The sequence below is a fragment of the Fulmarus glacialis genome, unplaced genomic scaffold (genome assembly GCF_000690835.1).
Source record: "Fulmarus glacialis isolate BGI_N327 unplaced genomic scaffold, ASM69083v1 scaffold18797, whole genome shotgun sequence".
Lineage (NCBI taxonomy): Eukaryota > Metazoa > Chordata > Aves > Procellariiformes > Procellariidae > Fulmarus > Fulmarus glacialis.
Genome location: NW_009221486.1, coordinates 36,430 through 50,890, shown reverse-complemented (window position 1 = coordinate 50,890; position 14,461 = coordinate 36,430). Strand labels below are relative to the sequence as shown.

Sequence of the window (14,461 nt, the reverse complement as noted above, 5' to 3'; positions counted from 1 at the left end):
CTGCTCTCCCCCAAAACACCAAAAATGCAGATGATCACGAAGGTGGTGATTTCATGCAGCTGCAAAATGCCCTCATGAGGAGGAGAAATGTGAAGTTCTGTTAAGAGCCACTGCAGATTATAAAGCCATCATACTTCAGTGGGGAAATCCAGGGAAAGGGGGTGAAAAGAAACGGCCACAGGACAAGAGCAAGAGAAAGAGGAAGAAAAGGAAATAAAAATCATCATCATCATCATCATCAGGACACAACAACAGGACGAGAGACAGAGCGCTTTCCATGGGCAGTTCCCCGCAGAAAAGGAGCCACCGTGTCCGTGAAATACAAAACCCAGTGCCCTCCGGCTGGAGGGGGCAGCAGGTGCTGGGACTGGTTTGGCATCCCCTTGGGGTGAGGGTCCAGTTAGGAGCAGAAAACCCTGCAAGGGAAAGGGGAGAAAGGCTGGCCTTAGAAGGAGCAGTGAGGAGCATCTAGGACTAAGGACTTCCCCAGGGACCATGTCGTAGACAGGAATTTACAGAGCCCTTTGCAGCTGGGTGAGGTGGGCAGGTGGTAACCCTTATTCCTACCTCGAGATGGGAAACCGAGGCACTCTGTATACAGTGCAGACCCCAGAGAAAAATTCCTATCAAACCTCAAGGATGTTGGGAAACCTGCTCCAGGTCAGCCGGGCACTACACGGCATAGCCAGGAGTGCAGGGAAGTGATTGCACCCCAGGCTGCCGAGGGCCAGGACAAGGAGCAAGATCCATGCAGCTGCCCATCCTTTATCCTAAATAATCCTTCTGCTCAGCCAGGGGAAATCCCACCACGACAGAGCTGAGCAAATGGCAGGACACGGTAGAGCAGAAACAAACATAGCAAATGTCAAGGTTTTTTACTTCTTTTGGTTGTTTTTTTTCTTGTGGAAAGAAAAGTCTCTAGATCTTTCCTAACCGGGCATGCAGCAGCCTGGAGACCTCTCCTACCATGGGTACCTGCTGCTTGCACCCCTGGAGCCAGTCAGGCCCCTCCAGCCCCCCCACAGCCAGCACTGGAGTTGGGGAGAGCCACCCCTCGCCACGGGTCCTGCAAACCTTCCAACCCATCATCCATCGGCTCGCTGGCAGGGGAGCAGAGGCAGGCAGTGGGCAGGACTCTTTTGCTTTGCATCACCATTTGGATGGGATTGTCGGGTCTGAGCACATTGGTACGGTGGGTGCAATAACCCGGGAAGGCTGGGGGGGATTTATCCTAGCGAGACGACAGCTATTTCAGAGAGACTGCCAGGCAGCAACCTCTGCTTCCAGTGCAAAAATCAAATGCCTTTTCTCAGCCGCTGCTATAAGAAGGCCCATATGTGTGCAGAAGTTAAAGCTCCCTTCCCCATCCCACAGCCCACGCGCTTGGGAGACAATTGCAGGGGTTAAAATAAACATGTCAACTCACTCATCTGTATCTTTTTTGCTCTCCTCAATGAATGCAATAGACTCAGATCTAAGGCGGTTAGTCACTTCGTACGTACGCAGGGTGACTCCAAAAATATCCTCGTGGTACCGGCTGTCATCCTGAAACAGAGGATGGGAGAGGGGCAGTGGGAAAAAAAAGAGTATTTGCAAACAGTTGGTGTTGCTGCAGCACCAGAAAGCTCTGTGTTGTGGGTAGGTACCAAATACACAGCAAATGTTCTGGGGCCTGTCACAAGAGCTGGTGGGACAGCAGGGCAGAGGGGCAGGAGCAAGCAGGGAGGTGAAGTGACCTTCCCAAGGTCACACTGTGGGGCAGTGGCAGAGCTGCTCCGTGCTTTAGACCTCTTCAACTGCTGGCAACCCAGGGACTGCCTGGCCGTCAGGGGAAAAAGTAGCCTGAGGCCAGCCCACGTACGAGAGCTTTTGCTTGCAAACCAGGTAAAAACGTGGCTCTGAGCTCCCTCGGCTCCTGGATGGAGCATGGGGACATGGCTCAGAAGAACTAGTCCCACAGGAATCGGGCTGAGTTATCCTCCTGGGCAGAAGCAGAGATGTTTGAGCATCCGTCCTCAGGTCTGTGTCCCAAACTGAGCTCATTTATGCTTCAGTTGCCATGTCTGCAGCAACGTGTTTGCCCAGGGGCATCATCTAGCCAGCCACATAGGAGATTTGGGGAGGGGGACCCACAAACTGCCCTGTTAGATTGCTGCAGTGATGGAAGGACAGTGGGCTTAGCAAGGTGAACAAGCCCTGCCTGGGCTACCAAGGGTGCCCAAAAGAGCTTGTACCAGTGCTCAGCACAGCACCAGGCTCATCGCAGGAGCAGAGCTCCTGCAAAGCAAGGTGACTTCCATTGTGCACCCAAAGCTTTGGAAGATCACGCTTCCAACCTTGCCTGGGTGCAGGCAGCATGAGCGGGAGCTGCAATCCCCTCCGCCAACACCCATCTCCTCGGTGCTGCCCACTCTGCAGGAGGAGGCACCAGGTGCAGCGCCCGTGGCAGGAGGTCGCCTGGTGTCTCGTGGTACAGATGCTACTCACCCGCAGCTTGCTGATGAAAGCGCCTGCCTCCTCCACTGAGAGCTGGCCCTGCTGCCTCACGATGCGCTGAATGGTCTTGAGGACGTCCCCGGCCATGGTGACGTCCCCGCAGACGTAGATGTGGCCTCCCTGCTCCTTCAGTGCTTTGAACACGGTTTGGGCCAGCTGCTCCTGTAACACGTCCTGCACGTATTTCTGAGGGAGGAGGAGGTGGGAGCTGAGATTAACTACAGCTTCTCAGCCCCGTCCACCTGCGCACTCTGGCCAGCTTTGTGTGCACCAGCTGCCTTTGAGGCAGCAGCGCAATGTGACCGCCTCTTTGGGGGAGCATGCCTGCACCTTGCAGCACCCACAACGACAGAACAAAGAGGGGGAAAGCAGCAAAGCATCATTTTGCTCTTGCATTTTCGCACCTTCGCCATGTATCTCATTGCCAGGCCTGCTCAGGTGGCGGTGGGGATTTAGACCAGATGTTTGTGCTGGCTCTGGGCCACCGCACCAGCTGACATCCCTCCTTGTCCACCTGCTTGGGAAGACATGCCTTTCCCCTCCTCATCTGCTCCCACCTGGTGAGGACGGCTGCAGCCCTCCAGGGCAAAGCGTGAGCGATGTGGGCACACATTCAGGCTGGCGCAGGGATGGGGGTGTGCCCTGGGAACGGGGTTGCACTGGAAAGGGCACGATCCTGCACACTTATGCAACCAGAGGACCCCAGGGCATGAGCCACTGTGGCTGTGCCAAGGAACCAGCATCTCCACGCCGTGCCAGCTGGCCATGGCCGCCCAGGGCTGCACACCGGCACTGGAGCAGTGCCCGCCACGCACCTTTGGTTTGTCCGGTTCCCGGGAGTAGGCTGTGTACAGCTCTCTGAAGACACCTTGGGTTTTGGCAAAAAGTGTCTCCTCTTTGTAAATGTGATCAATCCTGGACTGCCGGCAGCCAAATACCAGGACCATAGGACAAGGCGTCAGACCTGGGGGAGAGGTGGGGGAAGCAGTTAGCCCGGGGACCTCCGATACCTGCTTTCTGCAAGCCACCGCCCTCCAGATCTGCCTGCAGCCCCAGCACCCAGTGCGAGACTGCCAGGAGCTTTCCCTGGCCAAACTGGGAGGGAGCAAAAACCAGCAAGGAGGAGGTAATGCACTGCCTGAGCCAGTGCATGGCCTGGGATCACATGACAGGGGTGCTTGTGCCAGGTTTCGGGAGAAATTAAACTTCTTTTTTCCTAAATTGTCTAAATGATCAGTGGAAAATGCATACTTTACATCAATTTGCATTAAATGTTCTTTAAAAAAAACAACTCTAGCACTGTAGTTCTGCCAAAAAAACTTGCAAAGTTTTACAGGAGGGTTTTCATGGAGTTTGTTTTGGGAGCTTGGGCTGACCTCCAAGCCTGCACTTGGGTCAGCTGCTGCTTTAAGAAGCCCTTTGCCTCTGCTGGGGCAGCCTGGGCAGGAGACTGGACCCCCATCCCCACGCCACCAGCCCAGGTTTCTTCTGAGATGAGAAGCAGGAGGAACAAGCGTTGACCCACCTTTGTGCTGGATTTCAAAGAGCCGCTGCTGCCAGAAGCTCCGGAAAGGGGCGATGCCGGTGCCGGGGCCGATGAGGATGCAGGGCACCTGGGGATCCTGGGGCAGGTGGAACCCGGGCGCTCTGCACACATCGAAGACGCCAGTTAAACCCAAGCAGGATGCTCCCTCCCTCACCTCTGCCCACAGCAAGCTGAGACACCACCCATAGAGGGAGGGGTAGAAAACGAGGTGAAATCCCGGAAAGTGATTTTTTAGCGCAGAAGAACTGCACCCGAGAGGGACCCATTTGCTCACAAATCCAGCCATGTTTTCTCCACACCCTTAGTGGAGAAAGCAAAGAAGAATTGAGGGCAAAGAGCTCATCCTGCAAGTGGGCTCAGCCCATCTTTTTCACCCTTTGCCATGTGTGGACCACTTACCCTCTTACAAAACAGGGCACCACTTCATCGGTCTGTATCCGATTGAGCCAAGAGGAGCAGACTCCGTGGTGGATTGGTCCTTCTCCATCTACGAGGGGAGAAAAGGAGGTCTGTGCTTGACGCACCAGCCGGCTGCTCCAGCTGCTTTCCTTTCTGAAACCCTGCCTGCTACTTTCCACATGAACACCTCACTGAACCATTTATACATCTGCATCCATCCCCCACGAGCTTGGTAGAAGTTTGGCACTTGGATCCCTCTGTGGAGTTACCCAAGTTCACCCAGGACCCAGCCCTGGGATAGTTGGACCTCCACAATACTTCAGAAGCACCAACTTCTCTTTGGTCTTTTTGGCAGAAGCAGCATCATGCTGTAGTGCTTCCAGACACAAGCCTTCCATGGCAGCCCCAGATGAATGGCCAGTGTCTTCCCCTGTGTCCTGCCTTCTGCAGGGGTGACGGGGCTGTGTCCATCTACACATGACCAGGGCTGCTTGGACACATCAGTGCTTGCACAGGTACAGAAATCTGGCTGGTTTTGGCAACGTGGACTTTGGCGTGGACAAACAAATGATCCCACGTGGAGCTTGGAGCCACTGTGGCTGGTCTGTTGCTGGTACCTGACCCAGATCTGGCATCTCTGTAATATACTGCCCTTTGATGGATGGCCATTCTCCATAACATGGGACAGCAGTGTCATGGGTTGAAGGAATCTAGTCACTGCAGCAGGTAAGAAGGTTTAAAATAACATCTCTGCCAAAGACGTTGTGGTGTTGCCCACATGCTAATGCTTTTTCCCTGCTCTCCACACCAAGCCTGTCTCCACTGACCCCTGCATGAGCATGGTACCTCTTGTGCGATAGGAGACCACTGCCACGGTGAGGTGGACCTCGCCTGGGTACATTTCTGGGGAGGAACTGATGGAGTAGTAGCGCGGTTGGAGGAGAGGGAGCTGTGTGAGCAGCAGTGTGGAGGGCATCTGCACTGAGGGGAACTCCTCCAGCACCTCCACGATGGTGGGGTTCTTGGACCACTTCCATTCCTCGTACTCCTGCAAGCCCTGCAGCCAGGGCAAGAGGGAGGGAGGGAGGAGAGCGCTGCAGCATCGACCTCTTCCAAGCCAAGTGCCTCTACCGATATTCCACCAGGCCTATGGGAAAGCTGGCGTGGGTGGCAGTGAAGGCAGGCAGGAGGAGCCCTGCTGTCACGGGTAGAGGGATGAAAATGCCCTGGGGTTGTGGTTGTCCCCAGGACCTTGAGGAGCTTGGGGCTTGGGGTCTGAGGCTTTACCTTGCTAAGGACCTGCAGACGTTTCTTCTCCTTGTCACTGGTGGCCAACAAAGCAAACTGCTGCAGCAGCAGGGGTGTGGGAGGGGTGGTGATGTCCAAATAGTACTTAAAAGCCTGGAAGATGGTGCATGGTGGGACACGGTTCTCGTCTGTCCAGTTACTGATGACACCTGCCAGGAAGGAATTCAGCACAACCATGGGATCAGCTGAGCATAAGAGCCAAGGTGGACAAATCCTTGCTTTCATTTCCCCTTATCAGCTCTGAGACAGTGAATGATGAAGGGTTGGAAAGAAGAGTCAATGAGATATCCTCATGCTCCAAGTGAGATGCTGTACAACGAGCACAAATATGAGTCTGATACTCCACCACCTTCAGCCTCGGTCACTCTGAGTTAATACAGTTTTCCATCTCCTGTTACACCATGCATGGCAGTAGGGTATCAGACTTATCCCTGAAATACAGTGTTGGGATGGTCCATCAAGGTCCCTTAACTCTTCTTTCCAGCCCTAGACATTGCTCTTTCCATGAGAATATAAACGCCTTTGATTTTTCTGAAGAACAAGGAAACATCTTCTCCTCAGAGCCCTGCTCACCCTTCAAACCCTTGCTCTACACCCCAAATGCAGATGAGCAATGGCTCTGAGCCGAGGAAGGTTGAAGGAAGTGCTCCCAATGCAGGCAAATGCACCAGTGAGATGGGAAATGATTTCTCCTGGTGGCCACCTACCTCCCCGAGGAGCTACAAGAACCACTACGAGGGACAGGTGGGGAGAAGAGAGGCCACCTCTATGTAGAAGTGGCCCTGGTTACCTAGAGCTGTGTTCCTCTCCTCCAGGAGCTCCACCTTCACCAGCTGGTTGGCTGGAGGGGCATCTTCAAGCCTGTCGATCAGGGCATTGACCAAGTCTTCGTGGTTCCCTGGAAACACGCCCAAGTGGTCCCCGGGCAGGTACTGCAGTTCCTGGTGTCCGTCGGTGTGGAGGCGCAGGAAAATTGTCAAACGACTACAGGGAAAGGAGAAAAGGCAGGATGTGTTTTGGGGGAGTCCTTCAGGAAGTCGCTGAGCTCTGGCCTCAAGAGCCGCTGGGTGTGCTGGGCAGTGGTGGCATGTCCAAGCCCCGGTGCCCCACTGAGCACGTCACCAAAGTCACAGCAGGGAGCTAGAAAGGACACTGCAATGTCCGCCTTCCCTCGCCGCTGACTCACCCTCAGGGACTTTTTAAAAGGGAAAACCAGTTTAACCTCTTGCTTGAGCAATTTTATCCTTTCTTTGCATGCACCCTGCCACTCCACAAGTGTGGCCACCCGTCTTCTCATCCTTACAGGCAGCAGGTTAATTTGTGTAGCGGCAGAGATCTCACCGTATAAGAAGGCAGGAAACACCCTTCACTGGGTTAACATGGCTTCCAGCCTTGGTGATGATTTGCACAAAGACAGTATCCACGGGACATTCAGGTTCAAGGGATATTTGCAGCACTGTGTGCATCGATGCTTGGGTGCATTCAGCTCCCGCAGGTCCCGGGGCAGCTGCATCTCCTACCTGGACTTTGGGCTTTGCAGGTTCTGGCGTGTGATAAGCCGGGCTGCATAGACGCGTTTTTTGTGGATGCTGTACAGTCCTGCGGAGGAGAAGAGTCAGTGAAGCAACGCGGCAGAGCGTGGCCAAGGCAGACAGCTTCTGGCTTTTGCAGGGCTGTTGGCCGCCGCTGTGGGTTCAGCCCTTTGGACTGGAGCTGGCTGATGCCAGCCGCAGCGAGCAGACCGTGGGCTTGACCACCCTCCTGCCCCCATCTCCTGCAAAGCTTCAGCGAGCCTGGGGGATCAGAAACCCCAGGGGGGAACCAAACACGTGTCCCTTTTGTTAGCGACTGAGGAGGACTCCGAAACCACCTGCACGAGGCGCGGGGACGTGCCCTCACAGGCAGGCATGCACCTCTCGCTGCCAGTACCACCTGGCTGGTAGCAAAGAGCCTGAATTTGGGAAGAGCTAAGCCAGTGCGGCAGATCATCAGCTGCAGGAGCCGTGCTGAGGGGCCAGGTGTCGGTGGGCTGGACCTGCCATTGCACCGCAACGCTCAGCAGAGCGGCATTTGGACAAAGAGAGCTTGGAAAGCTCCCAGGTTTCCAGCTCTTCGCTTCAAAAAATGGGGTCAGGAGGAGGGAGATCAGATCATATCCCAACATCTCTGTTACAGATACAGACAGGGATCAGCCAGAGGGGCTGTGAGCATCACAAACTGCTCCTTGGGCATGTGATGGAGGGGAAAGGCAAGACTGAAATGCTGGGAATTTAACACAGAATAAGTAAGGAGATTCGTCCCCTTTGCCCCCACTTGAGCCCCCTATGTCTTCTCCTCCACCTGCCCCTCCTAAAGCCCTCCGGGGTGACCCCGTCTTCATACCTTGTGTGAGTTCCGGGGCTTCAGCCACATAGGTCAGGCGAAACTTGCTTCTCTTCCAGCTCCGGTCATTGCTGATGAGGGAGTTGTTTGCTTTCTCAATGTTGACGTCGTCCCCCACGCAGAACACGTCACACGCTGCCTGCAGCACGCACCAGGCTCTCAGGCATCTCCCTGCTGCCCCTGGGCTTTCCGACCAAGCCCCACGACCCCCCTTGTCCCACCCACCTCAGCCACCACATGGAGGACATACACATACACACCCCGATGGTGTAGGGCTGTACCGGTGGCCATGGCCATATCTTGTGGTGCCCTCCTCCCCCAGGCATCTGGGATAACGCAGGAATTCAACATAGCGCTCACCCTTTGGCAGTCAGCACAAACCAGAGCGTCAGTGCCACCAAAATACGGAGAACCTCTTTATTGTGGGCCTTTTTTCACTGTGTAGGCAAGGAGATGTTGGGTTTCAGTCCAGCTCTAACCAGCAGCTTTCCTCTGTCCCCGTGTCCTTCTACCCCCTGCTCCTCCCTGGAGCACAAGGGAAGCAAGTTACCTTGAAGACCTTCTTGGCCCAGGTCCTGAAGGACTCCTCTTGGCCACAGAGCTCATCCCCTTCTCCCATGCGGAGGATCCGCTCTCCACCCAGCTCCTCCAGGAGAGTGTCCACCGCCCGGGCAAAAGCGCAGAAGTGGGGGTAAGCACGCGACCCCAGCCCAAAGACGGAGAACCTGTGGAGAGGTGACACAGCTGTGGCTGCCAAGCTGGGAGGGACACGATGTCCCCCCCTCCCGCACCACCACGGCCAACATCAGCACGAGGAATCATGGAGGGATCTGCACGCTGCAAAAATACATCATGCCTTAGGTTAAGAGCTGCGGCAGAAGCAGGCTCTGTGCAGCACCAGCTCTAGCTCTGTCCCAAGAAATTGCTGCCTCCCACCCCTATTTACCTGACGTTAGCCAGGGGCCCCGTGCTTTCAAAGTTGTCCCTGGAGTCAGGGCCGTCGCTTGAAGATTTCCGTGCATCCGAGTAAGAGGAGACGCTGTTGAAACGGACCTTGTAGCTCCTGAGAACAGCAAGAACATCTATTACAGTGGTGATAAATGTGCTGTGGTTCCCACCAGGCTCCTTGCTCAGAGGGGACCGGATTGTGGAGGAGACCAAACCAGAGCAGGCTCAAGTTCAGGGCTCAATATTTCATGAGCAGGCACCATGATCAGTGGCTAGAGCAGAGAAGTGTGTTCCCTCCCGGGGTAAGCCATGGCAGCCTATATGTTGCATCCCCCCAGCTGGACCTGGTCTGCTCCATGGGGTCCTCCAGTCACCTCCCAGTGGGATGACCCAGGTGTTGGCCACCACGTTGTCCCCACCGGTGCAGAGCTGACAGGACCTTGGGCTTTACCTGTCCTTCCCTGGTTGCACACAAGGTCGGGTATATGTCTGAACAGGCATTCTGAAGGTTTTTTCATTCATAGGAAGTAAAAAAAAAAAAAAAAAAAGGAGTGAGAGAAGAGGGGATGAGGAGGGGGAAGGGGAGCGGAGAAAAAAATCTGACAACAGCAGAAGTATTTCTGAATTGAACCATCTTCAAAAATTGCTCTACACAAGAGTTTCTAAATATACTGCCAGAGCAATGAAGCAGTAGTGTGTGGATGAGTCACAGCAGACCTCCTGCACCCAGCACACCACGCAGAGGAGACAACCCCTGAGCAAGATAACTGCCAGGGTCGTAGAGCCCCGTGCTCCACCTCTGCTCCAGAGCCTCCTCCCTTCTGCCCAGACCTCTCACGCTGTTCTGCTTCACTCCATCTGGATGGACCCACTTCTTTCTCCGCTGTCCCTGGGCCATGTCCTCACCCCGGGTTACGTGATGAAGGCAGGGCAGCACAGCCCACCCGTTTAGATGGGCAGGAAGCCCACGCTCCCCATTTGGGGACTGGGCCCCAAGGTCAGGACACCAGCAGCTTTTGCTGAAATGAGTAGGTCCTTGAGGCAGGGGATGACTGTCGAAGGATGGGCTGCATTTGAACAGCGTGTCCTTAAATAGGAATGGCTTATGAATGCCTCTGAAAAGCCTCGCAAAACCCTTGCTGTAAGACAGAAGGAACCAAATATACGACCACAGCAAAACCCCTGGGCTGTGGTCGGAGAGCTACAGCCGCAGCGCCCTGGCAGGCTCCTTGAGACACTGTGGCTTGGAGAGGCCACCGATCCCCACCCCGCGGGGTCTCAGCCACCCTCAGCATCCCTGGTGGACATGGAGCTGAGAGTCCATGGGGTGCGTGGGCAGGAGCTGCTCTATCCAGCCCTTTCCTACAGACGCCAGGCTTGACGCTGCCCTTCTTCCCCAGACAGTCTCCTCCAGGCCATCTTTTCTCATTGCAAAAGCTTTTTTTCATGCTTAACGTCAGCGTCTCTTTCTACGATCCAGAGCCATGACCTCTTGGCCTGTCCCGGGGGGGCCATGGGGAGCAATTCAGTCCCTCTGCCTCTGCAGTCACCTTTTCTATATGTGAAGTCTGCTACCACACGGCATTTCTGTCTCCTCCAGATAGAATAGCTCTCACCCTTTTGATCTGTCCTCGCAGGTCACTGTTTCCAGCACTCTGACCACTTTTGCCGGCAGGTAACCAAGCCACGGGCTGTCCTGGCTCTTCAAAACTCCTGCCAGCCCCTTAAATTACATTTAGAGGTGACTGGGACAGCCAGCACTGAGCTCAGGTGCTTTTGTCCTCCTCAAATCTGCCTGGCTCGCCATGGGTGGCATCTCTGCACCCAACCCAATGTTGCACCAACCTGGCCCCAAAAAGTGAAGACCCTTGGGATAAGAACCATGCACAAAATGGCCCTTCTCCATCCAGACACCTCCAGGGCAGCCTGCATGTCCTGTTTTGTCAGCTGTCCCCATTAAGGCACGAGGCCGTTAGAAACCTAATGGGTTTTCGGCTGGCGAGCCCTGCGGGGATCCATCAGATGACTTGGCTGCACAGCAAGGAGACCACGTCAGGGCTACTGCGTCGCCAGGAGCGGAGAGGTACAAATCGGCCCCTGCCCTGCCCGGCGGTGTTCGTCACCGCTCTGCAGCCCCACCGGCACTGCTCTGCGCTGCTCAAGCAGAAAGTCAGGGCGGTTAAATTGCACTACATCACTGGCCAGTGCTAATTCTGCCTTAATTAAGGAGCAGCTTTTTGCCAGTTGCAAGCATCGCTGTGTTAACTCAGGAGAGACTCCAGAGCAGAGCAGTGTCCCGGTTAAGCAAAATATATTGTACTTAATAGCTAAAATAAGAGCCCCAAATGATTAACCCTTTGCTGGCTGCCCTCACTTCCCAGCCTCTGGGACATGCAACGAGATGCTCGAGGCTCCTTTTCCACCAATGGGGGATTTTCTAAAACCCCAGACCCTGTCTCCAAGGTACCAGTTCCAGACTCACTGTTATAAACATCACAGCCAGAATTTATAACAGCTCTTATTTTCCTGAGAAATATTTTCACATGATGCAAGACATTAAATTTGGTTCTCAAGCCCTCCCCCACCTACATCCACATAGCTGGGAACTCCCTTCTACCTCCAAGTCTTACTATTTTGGTGTCTCCTGGGCAGCCTCAGCTCTCAGATTCGATGACTTTGGGGGAATTCCTGCTTTTATTTTGTTTTTTCATAGATGTCTGCTTCTTACAGATGAAGAGAAAAGCTTTAAAATGCCAGCCCAGGGAATTACAAGCTGGAGTCCACAGGCATGCCTGACTCCTGGGGAGTCCTCCCTGGGACTTCCACCTGCTCTATCCCCTGGTTCTCCAGGCAGGTCCCATCCCTTGGACCTTTGCAAACTTGAAACCTGCGTGAGGATTTCACAGTCCCTTCTGCAAGGAGGAAAGCAGAGAAGCAGGCTGTCCCGGCTGTGGGGCTGCCTGCTTGCTGGGGTTGTGAGTGGGAAGGGAGGGTTTTGGGGTGCTCTTACTTCCTTTCCTCCAGGTTGGAGTTGGGATTCTTCATCTCCATTAACGCACAGCCAAATTTCTACAGAGAAGAAATAAAAAAAGGCCATCAACTTTGCCAGTCTCTGCAGGAAACGAAGCCATGACCAAAGCCTGGACTGCGGCTCTGCTCTCTGCTTGCTGTTCCCAGCAGCCCGCAACGCTGTTGTCCGGGGCTGGACGAGGTCGTAGCTCCCCAGCCAAGGGGCTGCCACCTTTCGTGTGACACTGACATCAGTTGTACGGGATGAATTTAGCAACAGATTAGTTACTTGTCTCACAGCAGGGAATAAGTAGATATCCCTAATTCAGAGCAGGCTGGAGGCAGACAGGCACAGCAGCAGGTATCAGACAGAACCTGGGCCTGTTTTGGGTCATTCCAGCTCAGGCTGAGCAAAACGAGGACGCTGTTCCCTGATCCCCACCAACTCTCTTCTGCCCCTGTCCATGCCATAGTCACCCGTCCCTGCGCTCTGTCCTACCTCTCCATTCTCAGGTGGGTCTCCATTGCCAAATGTGCTTGTGACCACCAGGACCATGGTTTCATGCTCTAGGTGCACGATGTCATACTCGTCCATGGACATCACCTGGGAGCAACAGAGATGTTAGCAAGAGGCCCTTGGTGGGGAGCTCTACCACCAGCCAGTCTCCTGGGATGGACCCCAGTCCACCTGAGGATGGGAGCAGCATCTCCTTGCTAACTCCATGCCAGTGCACTGGCAGAGATCTCCACACAGGGAGGATGAGAACAAGAGCCTCAAGGGACATGGACAAACCATGGGGCTACCACCTGAGAGGCAGAAGACAAATGTATGCCACAATGCCTGCAGGACCATTAGCTGGAAATGCTATTCAGGTGCAGGCTTCAATCCAGACCCACAGAGTCACATCCTGGGAGCTTCTGAAGACCCTTGGCAGCTGGGAAGCTCCATGTGCGTTGAGCCACTTATTTTCCAACAGCCAGTATTTCTTTGGGCCACCCAGATGCACACATAATCTTGCAGGGGCTGGGAACTAGTACAATACCTTGGCATCGAAAGCGTGCTTGAAGATTTCACACAGAGTTTTTGCATAGACCTGCGACTTCCCTGTTTCAGTGGCATACAGGATGGTTGCTTTGACCCTCTTGGCCATGGCCTGTCCCATCAGCTTGGCTGAGAACTTCACAGCCCTAGGAAGCAAGAATAAATCCCGGTAAGAGAGCTTGCTTCCTTGTCAGTGCCTCTAGCCCAGACTATTCACACCATTTCATTTATTATTAAATGAACAGCCTGCCTTAAAAACTTGCAGGGTCACTTTTTTTGTTGCTATATGCCAAAGAGGGAAGCTATGGAAGAGCGTGTTCATCTTGACTTGTCAGAGAGGAAGACTGGATGGGGGAGCTTGAACACAGAGCTGAAATACCTGAATGGGAATAAGGAGGAAAATGCTAAACCGGGTGTGGAGATGGTCTTTCTGCAGGGACAGAGAAGCAGAAGAAGAATCAGGGGCAGCAGTCGCTGAAAGCAGCAACCAGATAACCTCAAAGGAAAAGCTGGAGGCCAACAGAGCCCAAGCTACAGGAGGAACAGTCGCTTCTCCATCTCTTTGTGTCTTTAAATCCTACCTGGCTGCCTTTCTGCAGGAGGTGTCCTAGCCGAGCAGAAGCGCCCGGGCTCCACACATCACACACAAAGCCCCGAGACACTGAGAAGGTCAGACGAGCCTGTCTGTAGTCCCTTTGATTTGCACTCCAGCGACGCTATGAACTTTACTCAGAGGAACAGCCCTCCTGAGGCTGAGAGGTTGCACATTTATTTGAGCGTTTGCAGGGCTGTGTCTAGCCGGCTGCCTCCCGTGGCTGCAATCGTGACTGGATGCATTTGCTCCAGTTTTCCCCACTGGCTCAGCTCTGACAGCAGGGCAGAGGGGCCCTGAGAGGTCACCGGCCTCTCTAATCCTGGCCAAGGTGACGCAGCACTAGAAACACTGGTTTCTTATCTATGCTGATGCTGCTGGATGGGTTGGCATCAGTGGGAGCACAGCGATGGGGGACAAGGGAGGCTGTCGTCAGCCAGCTTTGGGTTGCATGGTGGGGCACCTAGCCCAGGGTGACAAGTTTATTATTTTAGGGCCATTCATAATCACAGAATTTGGACATCAACATTATTTTTCCTAAGCGCAGAGCATCTTCACCTTTTCTAAATGGACCATCAAGCCTTTAAATGGGGCTACCAGAAAGGCAGGGCTGGACTTAGCCTGGTGTGTTGCAATAAGGATGGGGCAGTTTTCAGGGGGCTGAGAGAGCACAAAGCATCTCTGTGGCCTTTGCAAGCATAAGGGTTGCTTGATTCACTTGGACAGGGTGATCAGCCCC

General features: G+C 54.2%; 1 protein-coding gene across 1 annotated transcript in view; it reads right to left on the bottom strand.

The window, feature by feature from the left end:
- Positions 1-1,422: 1,422 nt before the first annotated feature.
- Positions 1,423-14,461, bottom strand: part of NOS1 (nitric oxide synthase 1 (neuronal)) — a 39,449-nt gene continuing 26,410 nt past the window's right edge. Inside the window, exons 13-27 of the mRNA XM_009581140.1 lie at positions 13,132-13,276; positions 12,588-12,692; positions 12,090-12,148; positions 9,078-9,194; positions 8,682-8,856; positions 8,132-8,270; positions 7,270-7,348; positions 6,540-6,733; positions 5,729-5,898; positions 5,288-5,498; positions 4,442-4,529; positions 4,022-4,143; positions 3,312-3,460; positions 2,488-2,682; positions 1,423-1,545 (exon numbers count right to left, since the gene is read on the bottom strand). Coding sequence (XP_009579435.1) covers positions 1,423-1,545; positions 2,488-2,682; positions 3,312-3,460; positions 4,022-4,143; positions 4,442-4,529; positions 5,288-5,498; positions 5,729-5,898; positions 6,540-6,733; positions 7,270-7,348; positions 8,132-8,270; positions 8,682-8,856; positions 9,078-9,194; positions 12,090-12,148; positions 12,588-12,692; positions 13,132-13,276 — 2,071 coding nt within the window. The remainder of the gene's footprint in view (positions 1,546-2,487; positions 2,683-3,311; positions 3,461-4,021; positions 4,144-4,441; positions 4,530-5,287; positions 5,499-5,728; positions 5,899-6,539; positions 6,734-7,269; positions 7,349-8,131; positions 8,271-8,681; positions 8,857-9,077; positions 9,195-12,089; positions 12,149-12,587; positions 12,693-13,131; positions 13,277-14,461) is intronic.